This window comes from Excalfactoria chinensis, chromosome 5, assembly GCF_039878825.1.
Source record: "Excalfactoria chinensis isolate bCotChi1 chromosome 5, bCotChi1.hap2, whole genome shotgun sequence".
In the NCBI taxonomy this organism is placed as follows: domain Eukaryota; kingdom Metazoa; phylum Chordata; class Aves; order Galliformes; family Phasianidae; genus Excalfactoria; species Excalfactoria chinensis.
Genome location: NC_092829.1, coordinates 25,713,370 through 25,733,924, shown reverse-complemented (window position 1 = coordinate 25,733,924; position 20,555 = coordinate 25,713,370). Strand labels below are relative to the sequence as shown.

The following is a 20,555-nucleotide window of genomic DNA, read 5'->3' as shown; positions in this document are numbered from 1 at the left end:
TGCTCCCACAGCTGATCCAACACTTGCCTCAGCTGGTTAATCAGAGGTTCAGGCTGTGATTACCAATTTCCTATACACTGCAAAGCAGGTTCCCTATAGTAGGAGGTAGATACTATCAGAATGAATTCATAATTCAGAACTGGAGTCTGACATTAGAGAAATCTTCATCCTCAGAAGTTACAGTGAAATGTGAATGAGATGCAGGTGCAAGACTCATTTCAAAGGCCTGAAATAATTTAGGCAAAATTTTACTCTTTTTTGTTTCTTTATTTCTCCCTTTGCAAATATTTTATTGCAACTTTCCAGGAGAAAGAGGAGAATCACACTTTTAAAATGTTTTTTATATCCCTTAGCCTACATATTCCACTGTTCCACTTTCAATTTCCTTTTATAAATAAGTTTTCACTTGCATTTATCCTGTTAAAAACAGCTATTTAGTGAATTTGTGGTAAGGAAGAGAGAATGAATTTCTGTCAATATTTTATCATACTGTTTATGACAACAGTATTTTTCCTCTATATCATTCAACTTGCTCTGATGAATTTTCCCCCAGGAATCTACCACACAAGAATATGCCTTTGTAGCTATCCCAAGGAGTTATCCTTTGGATATCCTGGGTACTTTGGAGTATCCAAAGAGTTTTAAGTTATACAAAAAGCGTCAGAAATGAGCTTGCAGCCCCAATGAAATGAAAACAAATACACCTTTGTTATTTGCAGTCCTATATTTGCTTTCTTTCAACAACAAAAATAATATTAGGAATGTCCTGTCTCTTCTCTACAAGATTTGTGGGTTGACTGCCCATGTAGTTATCTGATGGTGTTTAAAACTTAAATATTTGAATTTCTCTTGTGTTAAATATTTTTTGATGTCTATCAAATATGGTACTTGACTAATTGTCCTACCCATGTTTCGTAGGAATATTTCAGTAAGCTACATTCTTTTTCTAGTATCTTTCTACCTTTGGTGGGGTTCTTTGTTAGTTTGTTGTTATTGTTTTGTGTGTGTGTGTGTTTTTGTTTGTTTGTTGTTATTGTTTTGTGTGTTTTGTTTTGTTTTTTTTCAATTTATTTTATTAAGGTAAGAGAAAAATATCAGTTTTGAAGAGGAGTGGAGCAAGATTACATAAAAAATATCCTGGTCTTTTCTGTAGGTGAACTGGTAAAGCACATCTACTTAGTTGAATTCACACTTTAGTTTTGGGATTTGTTTTCTTTCTTTTTTGAGGAGTCATTTTCTTTCAGTTCAGGCACTGATAGCAGCAAAATTTTATTGAAGTTTTCCTTTACCTCAGATTCTAAGTAGGTGAAAGAAATGAAGGCATGCCTAAGTTGCACCTGGGGAGTGTATAGTGTGTTTTCTTGAATGCATAGGCAACAGATGCAAGAGGAACATGGATTTTATTTATATATAAAAATCCACTAATTAAATGCATTATGTATTGGGAAATGTATATTCAGTGATTCTGGAGGACAAAGGAAGGATTTCTTGAAAAATCTCTGTCCGGATTACATCAGGAAAATGTGTATTTAAGTGTCACAACATCTATAACTTTCTGTTTCCTGGCCCCAGAAACCAACTGAAAGCTAGAAAATTCATGCTAGAAAATGATTTTGGCTGGCTATAATGGAATGCATGCTCCTCTTTGGTCTCTGAAGGAGAGATGTGGTGTGGCTCCGAAGAGTTTGAGGGTTAATATATTTGCTACTTAGAAACCAATTTGGACATTAAAAGGAGTCTTCATGTAGCAGATTCCATTCATCTGTGCAACACAGTATGCTTTGATTTAGGCAATCAAGATTTTCTTTATATTTAATTGTATACACTGTTTTTCATTTGGTCAGTGAGTTGTCAGCTTTTCATGTATTTTTAAAGTTTCACAAGTAGATGATCTGAAGTGCTGTTAATTATCAATTAAATTCTCTCAGAGCAGATTGTAAAAAATTCAAACGAACCTAATTAGGAAGAATGCAGCATCATTTTTGCACCTCTAGGCTCAATTATTTTAAAATATATGATACCACAAGAAAATAATCAATTTTTTTTTCTATCAATTATAAATGTGGCTCTAAAATGGGATGCTAAGAAAATGAGAAAGGCATAATTCAAAAGTGAAATTAATTGAAATACATTGTTCTAATACTGGCCTTTCAGTCTCTGCATGGTCAAATGGCATTTTCACAAGAGATGACCCTGTAGATTTATAGGTTCTTTTTTCTCTGGGAACAACTTTTATATATATATATATATACACACACACACACACACACACTATATATATATATATAATGTGTGTTATAATTATATATATTACATATATATATAATGCATGTATATATATATTATATATAATATATAAATATTAGAAATTCTACTACTAGGGACTTGCTAAGTACATTGGATTTCAGTGAGACAGTTATATAGGCTGCTCAAAAAATAATTTCTTCTATTTATTTCCACAGAAACTACAATAGTTTTAAAAAGCACAGTAGCACTATTTGTTAGAGTGAATTCTCAACTGTAAGAATTCCTGTTCAATGTGCCCCCACACTATTAGCTATGTATTTTTGCCAGCAATGAACAGGAGCCCGTACATTGCACTTGTAAGTATGTATCTGCATCAGCCAAGGTGGCCCACTCTAGTGGCTGCCACTGCTGAAATGCAACACCCATTTGTTTGACATCCATAAAAATTCATTAAGTGTTGAATGTAAATGCATGCAGTTTTTCTATATGGGGGAATTCATTGACGCACCTTTGCTTCATATGCATTTTCATGTCATATAATTTTGTCGGAATGTTTCTCTGCTGCCATCTGTTGCACAGCATCAAAAAGTAGAGGAATACTGGTGGAAAGGTTCAACATCTGGTGCCATGTCATCAACACTTGCCTCTGATGTACATGGCCAACATAAAATTGGAAGCATTACTATTAGAGTAACTCTCATATAATTAATATAGAATAAATCTGAATATTTCCTTTTACTGGTGAAATAACTAGGTTATTCTTCTCCTTAAGAATGTTTGTCTTTTCATTTATATCACTTGATAAATACTTTTCCACACCATCATAATCATATTCAGTGCTTCAGAGAACAATTCTGATCTCTGTTTATTATCCCAACACATTATGCAACTGAAAGAAGACAGTGGAAGAAAAGTGCTGGAAGCACTTAAAGCAATGGAGGAAGGCTATAAGATGATCACAAAAATCTATTTTGTTTTTGTGTGAAGACATGACAGAAGAACCTAATTAAGGTCTGCAAGATCCAAATTATGTCTGGATGTCCAAGAAGTGCAGAAAAAACTTTGAACAGGAGTGAATCATCCCAACTACTTACTTATATTTTAGAAAGAGCTGAATGTTTTTTAAGGTGTCAAACAACCAAACATCTTAAGCCTAGCTACATTTTGTCCTTGACTATTCTAGTGTTCAGATATGGTGTTCAGTTTGCTATCATTTATTCATTGAATTAAGTAACTCTTTTGACCTTTTCTGTTTACCTCTGTGTTTATAAAAATATTTTTCTCACTGTATCCCAGTAGTACATACCTGTGTGTATTCAAATCATCCTTTTCTTTCAACATGTATTAGTTAACCATATTTCAGAGAAATGGAGCTTAGTAGCAATATGGCAGATTTCTTGCTGAAGAATTTCTCCCTACTTATTCTAGAATTACACTTACCTTTCTCTCAGCTTGCTTTACATATGTAAGTTGATCTCATCTTCAGATCCGCTCTAAGGTTACTTTCTTGCTTGCTTCTGCTTGGCAGTATTCCAGATTATTACAATTCTTTGCTTAAATTTTACTTGCACCACTAGGAACACTGTATTGTTATGCTTCAACAAAAGTCATCCATCCAGTTCTCATAATCACCCATTTCTTGTTTCCAGGAAAAAGGTTTACAATATGTATTATTATCATTTCCCTTGTGTTTTGTTCCCAAGATCCTACTTCCTATCATCTCCTCCCTATCTATCTTTAAAATGAGATGCCTTAATGTAAAGCATTAGTTTTATTGTGAGAGAAACATTGCTTTTCTGACTATAACTATTTGGATCAACTTTTGCCTTAATGTTTGTACAGTGCTGTGCATAATAAACTTCTGCTCATAAGAGCTTGCAAGGCAGTAGAAAAAGCAAATAACAAAAACATGGTGTACAAACAAAAACCTTGAGCATAAAATAACTGTGCATTAAGTTTAAACTATGCACAGTATACTTACCTCATTTAAAATAAACACATTCATACAAATTGATTCAACACAGAGAAAAGATCTTTGTCCACGTGTCGGACTTGAGATATTTGATATTTTAATGCTCACTAGTGCTCTGTAGCCATAATATCAATGAAAAGTGAATACTGAAATGGTGGCTAACTTTATCTAGGTTCATGTCTAGCAACAGTAGCTACATATAAGAGCAAAATACTCAATGTTTTTACGTATTTTAAAATCTCTGAAGAATTGAGGCAATTTAGAGAGAGGTTTTCTGTAAGTGTGGTTACTAGCATCACTCTTCAGTGTAACACTGAAACATGTTCCCCTTCGTCAACAGCTTTTAAGAGGACTGTACTGGCTTATGTATACCTGGGTCAAATTACAATACATATCCAGCCATGAAATTACATGAGTATTTTCTAAGACGTTGTTTTCTGTGCCTCAGAAATTACAAGACATGGAAATCTATCTTTCCTTCCAAACTCGATCTCTTTAGTTCCAAAGAAGTGACCATGATCAACAAATAATACATTTAGCTACAATGCTTGCTTAAAACAAAAAAACAAAAAAAACAAAAAAAAAAAAAAAAAAAAAAAAAAAACACCCCTGAAAATCATGGTTTGGCTCTAGTAACTTTTTGTTTTGCCATCACAAGTCCAAGTTAAATGTTTAGCTTTTCATTTCTTTTGGAGAACAGTTTCTCTCAACCCTACTTATATCCAGCCTCCTAATATGAGCTCATTTAACTGATACATGCTAATATATGAAGGCCTTGTAAGAGACTATCCTTATGCAACATTGTCTCAAAGCTTGAAGGACAAGTCCAGGTAAGTCCTGGTTAAGTGCTGAGAAATCCTTTGTCTGAAGGACACAGATGGACAAGTTTAGGCAAGTCCTGGTAGGAGATGGCAAAATCTTTTGCCTGATAGTCTGCTGGCCAGGGGCTACCAGAGAGAGATAAGCTGGAGCTTAATGGCAAGGAAGCAGTCTTTTGTGTGGGTTTATCTGGAGGGTGATAGCCATCTCAGGGGGTACTGCACATGACTCTTACCCAAGCACCCAGGAAATGCCATACTGGCAGAAGAAGGATAAAAAAAAAGGATGAACAGCCATGAGATTAGGTATCTGTCATTAGATGCCTCAAGATGTGCCTCTACTTTCTGGACTTGCTCTGTGCTCTACATGTTTGCTGCCTAAGGCTGGCCACTCTGCTGCTGCTCTCCCCATAGAAGGTGACTGAAATCAGAAGCCTCACAACGTGATGCCAGCATGCTGTCAGACTTTCTCTTGGGCCTGCTACCTGAAACCTGCTATTTCTTCCTGGTACCTGCTTGCTGCCTAAGACCAGCCACAATGCTGCTGCTCTCTCCCTGCACTTGCCATGGACCATCAGAACAAGCATGGGATGCTGCTGGATCTTAATGCTGACTACCCCCTCTTTACACAAGTCGTGCTTATTTCCTATTGCCTGCCTTCCCTTCCTCATCACCTTAATTCATAATGGTGACACCCCCCCCCCCTTCCCGATTAAGATCTGCAATAAAATGGTTGGACTAGCATTTGAACCTCTGTTTCTTAATCTCAGGTATACATATATCAGAGGTTTTTCCCAAAGGAATTTGGGAAGGCTCCTGCAAAAGGGTAACGTGACTAAGAGCCTAGCTGAAGTGTCTCTACACTAATGCATTCAGCATAGAAAATAAGCAGAAGGAGATGTCTATGGCATGACTAGAAAACTACAACTTCATTGTTCTCACAGAAACATGATGGGAAGAATCACACAGCTGGCATACAGTGATCAAGGCATACAATTCAGAAAACATGTAGGTGAACCAAACACCACAGAGTATTTGGAAGTAAAACACCCCTCTGGGCAAAGAGCATAATCTGAGACCTAAGAAAAACTAGTTCTCCTAAAAAGATTATCTGTGAACAATCAAAAATTAATAACTTCAACAGTACTTAGCAGTTCATGCCCCTGAATCTTTCTGCCAATGTAGAGCAATTAAGTAATACTTTGTGCATGCCAAATTTATAAAAAGAAACAAAAGATGCAAAACATTCTATTAAAACCTAAGATTTCTGCTGATTTTCTTGTTCTCCCTGAAGGTTAGAATCAAATTAATTTATATGCCTGTCATTCATGTTTTACTCTTTTCTACCTTAGACAAGTGATAATGACTGGTACTGGAAGATGCATGAGAATGGTTTTTAGATATAATCCTAGTTTCAAAGGATCACACATACATGAATCTGAAAGAGGGCATACCAATCTTAAAAATGGGAAGTGTTAAGGGAGCTCATCCATGCACCATATGCATTTTAAAGCATAGGAGAGGGGAAAATGACTAAAAAAAAAAAAAAACAAACAAAAAAAACAAAAAAAACAACAAACAAACAAACAGAAAACAGCTTACCAATGCATATGAGTGATTAAAAATGAAGAAATGAAGAAAAGAACAAAGCAAAATCATCCCACCATCTTGGATGTTCCAAGGCCAACTGGTTTTGAGGTGGTGTGAAGAAAAGGGAGATAACAATCAAAGAAACAACGCCAAAGGTGGATCACCAGCAGAACAAACATGCAAATGAGAAAGTGTCTGCAGAACAACCTTAGACAAAAGCTCTTATGTCCTTTCTGGGGAATCAGCAGCATACCTGTGAGCCTCTAATATTCATAGAGCAGCAGGAGCTAGAAACCTGTGGGCAGTTGCAAGGCTATGATCTCACTGGCCAAGCATAGATACTGTGGCATAGTTTATATTCCCACAGTGCTGTGATGGAAAGATACAGGACAGGATGGAAACGTGAGCTGCTGTTTATGCGTGTGAGCAGATGAAATTAATGGAGCTCTGCCTTGGGAAGGATGATGGATAACCTTAGAAACTGATTGTCAGTATTAGACCAGATGTCAACTTCAGTCCAGATGAGGAAGAAATAATTTAGGCTTTCTCCAGACAAGTGAAAGTAACCTCATATTTACAGATGCCCATGCTCATGGAGATCTTTAATCACCTTGACACCTAATGAAAAAAAAATAAAATAAATAAATAAAAATAGAAAAGTAAAAGCAAAGAGGTTTCTGGAATGCACTAATGATAACTTCATAATACAGGTGATTCAGGAGACAGCAAAGAGAGATATTCTTATGGACCTCATACTTATAAAAACGAGCTGTTTAGGGAAGCAGAAATCAGAGGCAGCAATGGCTACAGCAACCATGTAAGGGTGAAGTTGAGGCTTCTAAGAATCTAGAGAAAAACAGGATCACCATCTTGAAATACAGAAAAAAGTGAGAAGCCCTCCTGCATGTCAGGATGAATAAACTCATGTAATAGGGATAAACTGGCTAGAAAACTGTCCTGCAAGACAGAAGTGTGAGTCCTTGTGGACAAGTTGAACATAAACCAGGATATGCACTTGTGGCAAATAAAATAAATGGTATCCTGGGATGCATTAGGAAGAGAACTGCTAGCAGGTCAAAGAAGGTAAGACCACATTTGGAGGACTGACTTCAGTTCTGCTATCCTCAGAACAAGAGAGATCAAGAGAGATGTGGGACCACCGGAGAGAATACAGTAAAAGACTACTGTGACAGTTAATTGACTGGAGCATCTGTCCTAATAGGAAAGGATAAGAGAGCTGGCTCTTCAGTTTGGAGAAGAAAAGACCTGGAAGGGATCTTACAAAGGGAACTGCATGTTCACAATGGAAAACAATATGATGGAACAGGCTTTATACTTTTTTATTAATACAAATTAAATTTGTGCTCTTTACTTTCTCAAATGTACATATGTATTTCCAGAGGACAAAATTTTCTACTGTTCACATCAGGCTGGGTTGTAATCATTACACAGACACGACTTGATGGAATTTTTGCCTGTTTTTGATGTGGATCCTTGAAATTCTCATTAGCTACCAACAGGAATTAATCATGCACATGTATTAAAAAATACAATAGTTTTCTTCTATTCCCCTCCCCCCCAGTCATTGACCTTCATTTGCTTCTGATTGTCTTGTAACTGAAGTCTGAAAGCATCTATTCATTTTCTTTACTATTTTCAAGTTCCCAGTGAGAGAACAATCTATAAAATTAGGAAGATTTAAAAGCAATCAAAGTAAATTTAAAGTCAGTAAAATGAATAATGACTCACTACAAAACTTAAGAAAGGGCTTCTACTGGGAATCCATAGTTTAGAGATTAAAATATATGACTTCCAGAAATACAGAACAAAACAGAATAAGTTTAAAGAAAGCTACTTCTGCTGCCCTGAACTGACAGTAGAACCTCATAATTTTTAAGACTCTCCCCTTTAAAAAGCTCAATTAGAGAATGTGGTGGGGTAGTAATGCTGATAATCATTTGCATTAAAAAAAACAAACAAACAAACAAAAAAACAAAAACACAACACATATAATCCACTTATCTCTAAAGTCAGTAAAACTAGGAGTATAAACCTATATTTTCTAAAATATCATCCTCACCATCAGGTAAGATTTATGACTGTGGATAGGAAGGGAGACATGAAAGAATTCTGTCATCCATTGATTTCAAAGTTGGAACATAGGAAGATCTTAGATTTGTGTCTCCCTGAGGAATGTTGTTCATTGAATGACAGTATCATTTCCATTACTGCTGTGACATACCTTCAGTGCAATCACCTGATGACAATCCGATGATTCCCGTAGTATGATATGTATTTGGCCTTCACAAAAATAAGGGGAAAGATAGTGAATCCAACCTTCCCAATTTCTAAATGATTTTATTAAGTGCTAGTCAGTTTTTAAAACAAGCAAACCACCTCCTGTTCAGACAGGAAAAGAATAAAATAGAAAGACTTTCTCTGCTGTTCAGAGTAGCTTGTCCCAAGTACAAAGTAGATTTGTGAGCTGATGAGGTTTGAAAAGAAACAAGGTTGCCTCCAAACTGGATTTCCAGGTCTTCACAAAGCATCAGAGATACTTGTTGCTCTGTTTTGTTGTTTAAACTTTAGTTGCTCTATTATTTTAGTCTCCATGGTCTCAATGCATCTACATCAAAACATACACAGTGTTCTGCTCTTCACCTTGTCTAAGCCCTTTCATGACTTTCCAATATATTTTAATGTAAAGCAAAATAGTTTAAACTAATGCAAGTGAAGGCAAAGCATGTAACTAACACAGCTTCAATTACCTTGCAAGTCCATAACAAAACATATCTGGTAGTTAGTAAAGTCCAGGAAAAATCCAAGACAAAACAAATAAACAACAACAACAAGAAAACACAACAGGAAAAAATATATATACAGAAGTCTCTGTTCCTTGCTCTGAAATGTAGGCTTCCCATTAGCCTACTACAGTGAAATCTTCAAAGGCAGTTATTGAATTAAATCTCATTTATATGTCTGGTAATAATCCAGAAGCCTAAAAAATCCTAGGAAAGAGCTCCCCAGTTTGGCAACTATGCCTAGTTTCATGCAATATTACTGAACTTAATATGAAAGTGGATACTGACTCAATTCTTCTAAAATAAGAGAAGTTACTTTTTCACATTACTGCACTCAAAAATGCTTCATACTCTACTCATAAATGAGTAAATCAACAAGAACTCAAAATCTTACGATTATGCTACACTTCAAATGTTCTTAATGCAATTCAGAAATGCTGATTATAGAACAAAATAAAGTGATTTTTCTTCCTTTTCTTCTTGGAATTTTATATTTTTAGTCTTACATTTCATTTCAAATAATTGTACTAGAACTTTAAACAGCATGGTTTTACCTACTACTTTGATTATACCAATATAATTATGCCTATTACCAACCTTTCAGAGCTCACTACTAGAAGCTCAGTAAATCATACTTTTTCATTTCTCTTTCAACTCTGAATTTATACATGCTCCTCAATTCCTTCTCATCTGGCATGATGACTTTTTCTTCCTCATAACTGAATTTCTGACAGCTAAGTTGACAGTACATATACACTGAGCGCCTTCTTGACTGTTCTGGCTAGGACTGTCTTGGAAATATATTGAGATTCTCCAACCCCCTACTTGTGGAAACTATACTAGGTATACAGTGGTGAATTCCGTAAGCCTCTAAACACAATTGTTGATTAAAGTAATTTTCAGTCTGTTGCCCTAGTGAACTCTCCCAAAACTGAGAGCTCTTTATTTAAAAATGTTTTTGGATAGTTTTCGATAATAAATCATAAGACATTTATTAAGAACATAATCATCAATACCTCATGATGCTTTAGTTGCATAGATCTATTTTAAAACAGAACAACTAGGAAAGAACACAAGTTGATGAATGTGAGAACTATTATTTTATTGAAGAACTGCTTCATTACTATGTAGTGAAGAGATTAGCTTTAATATTTACTGTACACAGCCAACAAATGTACAGTTAGCAGAATGATGTAGTTAGAACGGTATTTTATAGGTTGTATAATTAGAAAGAGTACCATAGTAGAAAGTGATAACCAAAGACAAACAGAATGCTCACCCATATCCTAGGCTCACAGCAGAAAATTCCAGAGGAAGAAACCTCCTGAAAGAGATCATTCCCCAGTGGCAGTCAGACCTTAAATGGTATCTAGGAGAGGTGGACCCAGGATCCACCCTTTCTGGTCACACAACTGAATTGTCTTCACCTGTGCTCCCATGGCTGACTCAGTCCTTGCCTCAGGTGATCAATCAGTGGTTCAGACTGTGACTCAGCAGTTCCCATTAACTCAGGGAAAGAAACTTAAGGAGATATCTACAAACAAGAATTAGACTGTTATATGGAACTATCTGATACTGCCTAAATGAAAACACCTCATTTAAATTAGATACGCTTGATAAAGACAGCTTTTGCACACAGCCTTTAAGCCTGGGGAGTGAATAGAAGGACTGGGTTCTAGACTTTTGCAAGAAAAAAAAAAAAAAGAAAAACAGAGATAGGAATAACAGTATTTCCTGCATAAGGCATCAAGTATTACCTCTATAAAAACTACTTGTAAATTTTAAATGTCAGAGCAGTTATGGCTTTGATAAACAAGGATTTTAAGCAGGAACCAGAAAAAAATTCTGCAACTTAAACAAAATAACAGATCTTTCTTCCAAGCACACCTCCAATTGCAGTCTATTTCCTTGTAGTGTGATCATTCTTCCTAATTATAATTATCATCTCTGTCAGGTTGAATGATATCAATTAACTAATTCAAATTGATTAGGAAATACCGTACTCAAATTATATTGTCTTCTACTTTGATCTCTAAAGTTTCTCACTGAAAGGTTAACTCCACTTACCTCCTTGAGCCAAGTTGAAGACAGCAGTAAATTGTCTGTGTGAAGAGCATATTACACAGTGTGTGCACTACTACTAAACTAATACTAACCATATTAACAATTTAAATTGTATAATGTTTTCCCTACATGAAGCCAAATTATGCTGAGGTATTCTTAACATCAGTAGAACTGACTTACATAAGAAAAACACTATTTCTTTAAATTTGCAGTATTGGTGTGAGCAAAGATATAGCTCTTTTTACACTGTATAACATATCAAGTTAAATCTTTAAATTCCATCCCAATATTCACTTAATCAAAGGCTTATATAACAACATCACATGATTAAAAACTATTTACCATTAGTCTTAGTTTGAATAGAGATAATTCTGTTTTCTGACCTATTATCTAGAGACGCCTGCTGATTGCCATGGGCCTGCATCAGGGATGTGACAGAGAGGTTGCGAATCTTAGTATGTCCCACAGACTATTACCTCCTGCTGTTGTTTCACATAGGCACCTGTGACACATCTGTTAGCAACTTGGAGAGTATCAAGGACTACAAAAAGCTGGGAGCAGCAGGGCAGAACTCAGGAAGGCAGTCTTCTCATCAATGATTTTGTTTATGGGAATGGGGAGAAGAGAGGGTAAGGGCTGACAGATATAAGAAAATCAATAAATAGTTAAGGAAGTTGCGTCATGAACAGGGTTTCAGGTATTTATGTCATGGAACTTGTTCTAAGAAATCTGGTCTTTTAGGGTAGGATGGGGTTCATCTCTCAAAAAAGGGGAAGATCATCTTCGCCAACAAGCTTTCAAATTTAATCAGGAGAACTTTAAAATAGAGTTGGTGGGGGAGGAGATTCTCAAACCATCCCACTTTGAGGATGATGATGATAATAGATATTATCATCATATCCCCTGGGTCTGGATCACAGGCCATCTATCCACCTGGGGATAGATGAGGAGATGACAGAATGCTTATGGGTTAGGGTTAAAGGGAAGGCAGAGGAAGGAGACATCATGGTGAGAGTCTGCTACAGGCTGTCTGATCAAGAAAACCATTGGTCAGACAATACAGCAGGGCACCAGAGATAAAAGAGGTTCCTGGAATGTGTTGATGATAACTTCTCTTACAAGTAGTACAGGAGCCCTCAATAAAAGGTGCTATGCTGGACTTTGTCTTCACCAATGAGGAGGGACTGACAAGTAATGTGAAGCTCAAGGGCAGCTATGGCTGCAGTGACCACAGAATGGTACACTTTGAGATACAGAGAAAGCTGAGGCGCTCAGTGACTTCTTTGTATCAGTCAGGAGTGGTGTTTCCCAAGGATTGGTGCTGGGACCAGTGTTATTTAACAGCTTTGTTAGCGATATGGATGGTGGGATCAAGCACACCCTCGGCAAGTTTGCAGACAACACCAACTGAGGCAGTTGACATGCTAGAAGGGACCTGAACAAGATCGAGAGATGAGACTGTGCCAGCTTCAGGAATTTAAACAAGGCCAAGTTCATGGTCCTGCACCTGGGTTGGGGCAATCTCAAGATCAGATACAGGCTGGGCACTGGGCAGCTTGAGAGGAGCCCTGAGGAGAATGATTAGATGGTGTCAATTGATGAAAAATTCAATATAAGCTGATAATGTGCACTTGCAGCTCAGAAGTCCATATCCTGGTTTGCATCAAGAGAAACGTGACCAGCACGTTGAGTGAAATGATTCTGCCCCTCTACTCTCCTCTTGTGAGTCGCTATCTGGAGACCAGACTGTCACAAGAGTGGTTGAGGCAGGTCCAGAGGAGGCCATGAAGCTGGAGCACCCCCCCTGTGAGGATAAGCAGAGGGAGCTGGAGTTCTATAGCCTGGAGGAGAGAAGGCTTTGGGGAAATACTATTGCAGCCTGCCAGTACCTGAAGGGGACCTACAGGAAAGCTGGGGAGGGACTTTTTAGAAGGGCAGGTAGTGACAGAACAAGGGAAAATGGTTTTAAACAGGAGGAAGGTAGATTTAGACTAAATATTAGGAAGAAATTCTTTACTGTGTGGGTGATGAGACACTGAAATACATTCCCCAGGGAGGTTGTGTATGCCCCCACCCTGGAATCCTTCAAGGCCAGGCTGGACAGGGTTTTGTGCAACCTGATCTAAAGAGAGGTGTCCCTGACTATAGCAGCGGGGGTGGAAATAGATGATCTTAAAGGTCCCTTTCAACCAAAACCATTCTATGATTCTATTCTTCAAGGAGGTACTTAAACACGGAGAGTCTTCATCTTCTTTGTATCATGCCTTCAAAAAAAAAAAAAAAACAAAAACATTTTTTCCTTCTAAATCACAGTATTTTCAGAGTGAGTAGTTACTTACTAACTTCAGTGCTACCAGTACTCCTTTATTGTGAAGAGCTACTTTGTATATATGAAGGGATTCTCTTAACATTGTATTAAAAACCTAATAATTGTTGGCTTATGTCTTCTAGAACATATACCTTCTGAATAAATAATTTCCTTATCTTCCTTTACCTTTCCAAAATTACTCCTGGTTTCAGCTGAAACACTTTTTCCCCTCGTAGTTGGCTGTGTTTTAGATTTAGGATGAGAGTAATATTAATAACAGATGGATTTTTCAGTTATTGCTGAGAGTTGCTTGCACAGACTGAAGGACTTTCCAGCTTCTCATACTGCTAGGGAGGAGGTTGGGGTACACAAGGAGACTGAAGGGGACAGCTAACTCCAATTGACCAAAAGGACATCCCATCCCATATGTTGCCATGCAGAACAAAAAAGCTGGGGAGATGGCAGACACTGGTTGGGGACTGGCTAGGCATCATCCAGTGGGCAGTGAACAATTGTACAGTGCACCAATCCTTCTGGACATACTTATTAATAATATTTTAAACCACAACACAACTTGAAAGTCATGCTTAATATGAAGGTTACGAATGGCTTTGTGCAGTTTGTGATATTGAAAGTATCATGGCCTAAAATATGGAGGTCGAGTTATAGAAATATATGCCAAATTCAGATTCATCCCTGGTGAGCATAGGAGAAAGCTTTTTGTACATCTGTTCCTTTATGCCCCTTTATTTCTCCATTAAGGGAAAACTCCCATATGACCTAAACTCCTAGTATTCAAACACTGTGTTTTTGTGGGGCTTCTTATAAAATCAGTACCTATATTTCTTAATTTAACAAGGGAAGAGGAGATAAATAAGTAGAATTTGGAATGAGAATAGTTGGGCAGCAATGTAACTGCATTTTTTATGTGACAAAGTGTATGAGTAATGCAAGAAAAGGGATGCCTGTGTAGAGTTCTCTTTAAGTCTGTCATGGATGTGCATAAAAGGAAGGAGTAGAATTAGCCAGAAGATGATGATATGCAATATTAGTCCTTGTCATCAAAATGCGGATTACATGAAATATATAGTGTTATGTCAGGACTTGACAATATCTATTTAGATGTCTGGAATAACAATAAAAATGCCAGTAAAAATATATTCACAGGTAAACACTGGCTTCTCAGATAATTTATCTATACAAAAAGCTTCTGAAAATTTTCCAGAATTATTTCTATTTTGTTTCACTGAATTTGAATGTGGAAGATGTTAACTTACCCAAACCAATTCTATTTAATTTCAGAATATTTCTGTAGAAAGAACATTATTATTTCAAGTGAGCTGGACAGAAAATTTCTAACAAAGCAAACTTTTTCAAAATTTCTGTTCATTAAGACTAGAAGTCAAATTAAGTGAAAGCTGAGGAGTTTATAGACTTAGCTCCCTTGGACTTATTTTTTCTCCCCCTCTTCTCCTCTAGGAAATAGAATTCAGACTCACCACAAATATTCCTGTTATCTCTTCTACTTATAATAGCTTACCTAGGCCAGAATTAATTATTTCAGTTGCCCACCTTTGTTCAAATTTGGACTGCTGAATCAGTACTATGTCCTTTCTTATATCCATTAGTGATTTGATTAAACCCATGAATAGGAGATTTTTGTTTTATTATGTTTTTAAGTATTTATATTTAAAAAAAAAAAAAAAAGGATCTTCAGTTAAAATCGGACTTAGTGTTTCTCCTTAGTTCTGCTTGAATGAAATGTAGTCAGACACTTCCAGCAAAAGAGCAGACACCTGAACTGAAACCATGGATGCTATGAACCCTAGTACTCCTGTTGATGTTGGCAGCAAAACATTAATCCAATTTTTGACTTAAAATTATTCACAGTGATGTCTCTCCATTGCTTGTCCTGATGACCTACAATAATGATAAAAAATTAACACATTAGTGACACACAATCAAATTACCTCCCAGAAAGCAATGCAGTCTGAAGAGGAACCACCTCCTTTATGAACTTTCCCCTTTCCACGGTAACATGAGGGGTGACCAGTGATTGAAAGACGGAAAAAAAAAAAAAAAAAAAAAAAAAAAAAAAAGAAAAAAAAAAAAAAAGAAGAAACTTCGAATATATATATATATATTAGCAGAATAAATTTCTCTGAGGCTTGATAGGGTAGATTTACTGATAGGATCTAAGTAAGAATTCAGTGAAAATACCATTTTTTTTTTTTTTTTGAAACATAATGATAACATGTAAAATGGCTTCTCCTTTTTGTAATCACGTCTCTATGAAATATTTTTTAAGCTTTCTGGCTTTTATAAAAACACAGTTATTGCTTCTTTATTCTTATCCTCCACATCTCACAGTCTGTAACTTCAGATGTGCAGCTATGTTGTGTGAAAAGAAACACAGTTAGAAAACTAACTGTTTCTGTTCAAATGAGGGAAAACTGCACATTCAATCATTTTATACAGATTGGATGCAGATTATTTAGCATTTCTAGCTATGCTGGCTTACAAATTGTAAAACTAAAAACATTTACATAAAGAGACACTGAGGATAGTAAACAATATCACAGATGTTTCTATCAACTGCCATTAAAAAAAAAAAATCTCAAATATGGAGGTTTTGCTTCCATTTTCCTCTTTTAACTTAAATAATACTCACACTTTGAATCTAGATTTAAAAACAGCATGCAGAGAAGAAATTAGATTATTTCCGTGATAAGATTTACATTATTTAGGTGCTGAAAGAGGAGTAGTATGCTGTGCCAGGTAAAATCACTGTGAAAATCCATTGGGCTTCATAAAAGTCTGGAACATAACATATTGCCAAGTGAGCATTCAGAAGACAAAAAAATGCAATTAACTGTAGAGGAATGTTTGCTGCTCAGTATTCATTTATTGGTTTAAAAGTGTGGTTTTTGTTGTTCTTGTCATCTTCATGGTTTTTGTTTTGTTTGTTTTGTTGGGGTTTTTTTCTTTTTTTTTTTTGTATGTGTGTGTGTGTGGTTGGTTTGTTTTTTACTTATGAGTGTGTTAAGCAGCAAAGAACTTTATCTCTTTAGGGAAACATTGTTAAGAATTAAGAAAATAGATATAGTAGGACGTTATCTCAAAGATACTTTTAAAAACTTAATTATCCTGATGTGCTTTATTGACTATCATCCTCACACTTTTACTAACATATAGGATTTTTGAAAACCATTGCAGAAATTAATGTCACATCATTAATTATAATGCTTGCATAAATGTATGTAGCCAGATGGTATATTAGTTACTAGATTGTAAGGTATGTGTACATTTTTAGAGTAGCCTACTTAAGATGAAAATAAAATTTCCATTATAATATATAAATAAATACTGATTTCCTTTCAAGAAAGATTATTTTTTTCCTGAACTTGTAGTCAGAAAATAAATTGTTTTGAAGGCTTAAAGCAGTTATCAGTCCTGTTGTCAACACCAGAACAGTGAAGTGTCTTCCTCAGTAGTTTTGAAAACAGCCACCTGTTTTTGCTTAAGCTTTTTTTTCCTGTTAATTTATGCAGCAGTTTATAAAATTTCAAGTCATATATTTATGAAAATTATTGTAAAAACGAGAAGTAAAGCAAAACCAGATTTTCTTGAAATCACATACTCTGATTCTTTAAAACATTAGAAAAATTATTTTATTTCAACAATCAGATTTAACTTGCATTCCACTGCCATTAAAAAAATACTATTACTCCCACAGTACCTTTCTTGCACTCGATCTACTGTCTAATTAACAGTAAGTATTTAATGAGAATAAAGAGTTTTTGAATGGAGGAAGATATGCAAAAAATAGGAGAATAAGCTTTTTGAATTAGAAATATTATTTATATAAAATATAATCATAGAAGCACTTTGAGAAAATGCACTTTTCTTTCTTTCTTTTCTTTAAAGAGAGCTCTGAAAGCCTGAACCACATTATTGATGTACAGGGCACAGTACTAACTATGGTCACATAATAATATCCTTGGAGCATTATAAGTAAGTTCTCATGATAAGCCTTACTGCTGGAGATACGTTGCACAGAGGGAGAGACACCTCAAGAACAGACAATAAAGATGATTAACCTTGCAACCAAACTACACAGTAGTAGGTTTGAACAGCTTCATAGTATTCTAAAATTACCTTGTTGATTTAGAACAGTGACTATCTGCTTAGCACATTTCCTTTACCAAAAATAAATCAGTTAATACACCACAAAGTTAATAAAATATGTTTTAATATACAGAAAATAATACAAATTACCAATGTTTCAAGTGCTGTATAAAGCCAGCAACACCAGCCAATTGGATTACATTCTTAATTTCCTTCCTTAGCTTAATTTAGGATAGTGTGTTAAGACATTCAGAATTTTAAATAGTGGTATTTTAAAAGAAAATGTAACACAGAACATAAACAACCAATATGATTATAGTATTCTGTGGAAGAAAAAAAACCCAAGTCCCTATTTCCTATTTTATTAGAATTAGCTAACAACTGTTTTTTATATCCCATTATACCTTCCTAACATTTTGAGTACTCTTCATGCATGGTCAGGTAGATCTCCAGAAGTGAAGTTACTAAAACAAATAGAATGCAGGAAACTCAGATTTGTCATTTCCTTTGCCTGATGAGGTTTCTTTCACACATACTAGAAGAGAGGCAGAATCCCAAAAGCCACAACAATCATTGCTTTGTAACGCTAGCATTGTCTTCATATGATAAAGTGATACACAGTAAGTCACTTTTACCAGCTCTCAAAGTTGAGCATAGGATGAGTGAGTTGCATTGAACCAGCATAGGAGCATTTTTCTATTTTGCTTTTTTCTCTCTTGCGACCTTGCACAGCAATGAAATGGACTATGGACTACTTCTTCATCCTGACAGATTGTAATCCATTCACACTTGCTTTTTTTTTTTTTTTTTTTTTTTTTTTTTTTTTTTTTTCCCTTAAATTGATAATTGTAATAAACATGTAGACCTACCTTTGTTATTGTTATTTCCCACTATCATCCTCTATTAGTTTTCACAAAACATTTCTTTCACAGAATGAAACGCAAAACAGGTGTTAGATTATGTCTGACAAATTCATATCATTTAAATAATTAAAACTAATTTGTTTTGAGAGCTACAGTTGCATTTTTATTAGAGAAACAAGTACAAATAGACATCACTACAGAGATGTTTATTCAATAATGAGAATAAATAAAATGGATTTTTAGTCTCAATTCTTTACGATTAATATGATAATGGGAATTCTAGCTTCTGTGCCCAAGCAATCTGGAAACAACTGCTCAACTGCTATAATTCCATAAAACTTTTAAAATTTAAATCTACACATTTTAAATGACCCTCTAAAAAATAGTGTAAACAAAATAGTCAAAACTTTCACTTTAAATAACATTTGCAAGATGAAGCTGAAATTATGTTTCGAATTAATCACAGAATAAAAAATTTCACTTACATACAGCAGTGTCTTTACACCTCTCTGTATATCTTTCTGCTTATATATTATAGATGTTATTGTATTAATTTGCATATAAAAATTATCATTCTTTTAGAATAATAAATTCATTTAAAATTAGCCTACAATATTGAAGAACAATTTTAAGAGAATGAGATAGGAATACAGTTACAAACAAAATGTGCTGGATAATAATATATGTGTATATATATATACACATATCTGCTAAGAACAAATTAGAGCAGCACAGTACTTACCCTCTGAACAAAAGCCATCAACGTATCTTTGTACCAATTATGTTCTACAAAATGTTTAAGGAAAAAAAGAAGCAAACTTATAGAAGCAACTTACTTATATAATTAGATTGCATTTTTCTCCTGTTCAGTAAAAACTTTTCAAACATTTTTAGTAAGGATGTAGCATGTTACTTGTACCAGGACTGCATTGCACCAGATCATGATGTGCTAATTCATGTTAGCCTTGGATTTAAGAGACATTTAGATCTCTTTGGGTCTCTACCGCTTAGAGAATAAATCAGCCCAAGTTTCTGAATCTCTTGTAAACAACAGCACTAAACCCCTTTTTCCATATCGACATCAGAACATTTAAAATTTGGATTGTGTAGACAACTCATCTCTAGTGAAAATGATGGACAGGAGAATGTGCAGACAGGAACGTGAGTGAGAACTGTCGATAAGCATATCGTAATTTGCATGACCCATCATTAAAATTTTCAAGGATACTATGACATAGGGATTTAATTCACTGTAAAATTACTAAAATCTACCAATTGTAGTGCTTTCAGACTGTTTATTATTATTATTATTATTTTCCAGTAGAAAAATAAATCTCATACATTCGAAGTGGTACACAAAAAGACTGGGATAAAATTGATCAGATTTCTTGATAGCACCATTTACACATTCTTTAAAGTAAACATTAATATGCACTTTCTTAGAAAGCGATATAAATATATATATATAAATACAGGACGTGCTAACTTCTGTTAACCATCTGAATGTGATGGAATAATCTATCTCTACTGTGCAGGTAGGCTTGTGCATGGCAGTGTGGCAATATCATTTTAAAACTTTGTTACAGATGTGATGGGAAGCTGGAAGGAGTCGAATAAGCAGAAAAAAGAGCTTAGATCTACTGTAAGCAATGAGTCGGAATGAGCCGTTAAAGGTTAGAATTTATCTTTGTTTCTGATCATTCAATGAGAAAAATGACTTCCACAGAAATAGATACTTTAAAACTGTTTGGGGGGAGGGTGACA

At 35.2% G+C, this 20,555-nt stretch overlaps 1 protein-coding gene across 1 annotated transcript in view; it reads right to left on the bottom strand.

Moving 5' to 3' along the window:
• Positions 1 to 15,541: 15,541 nt before the first annotated feature.
• The window catches only part of NOVA1 (NOVA alternative splicing regulator 1), a 132,746-nt gene continuing 127,732 nt past the window's right edge, over positions 15,542 to 20,555 (bottom strand). The window contains exon 5 of the mRNA XM_072337584.1: positions 15,542 to 15,720. Within this exon, the coding sequence (XP_072193685.1) occupies positions 15,685 to 15,720 (36 nt within the window). The 3' untranslated portion in view covers positions 15,542 to 15,684. The remainder of the gene's footprint in view (positions 15,721 to 20,555) is intronic.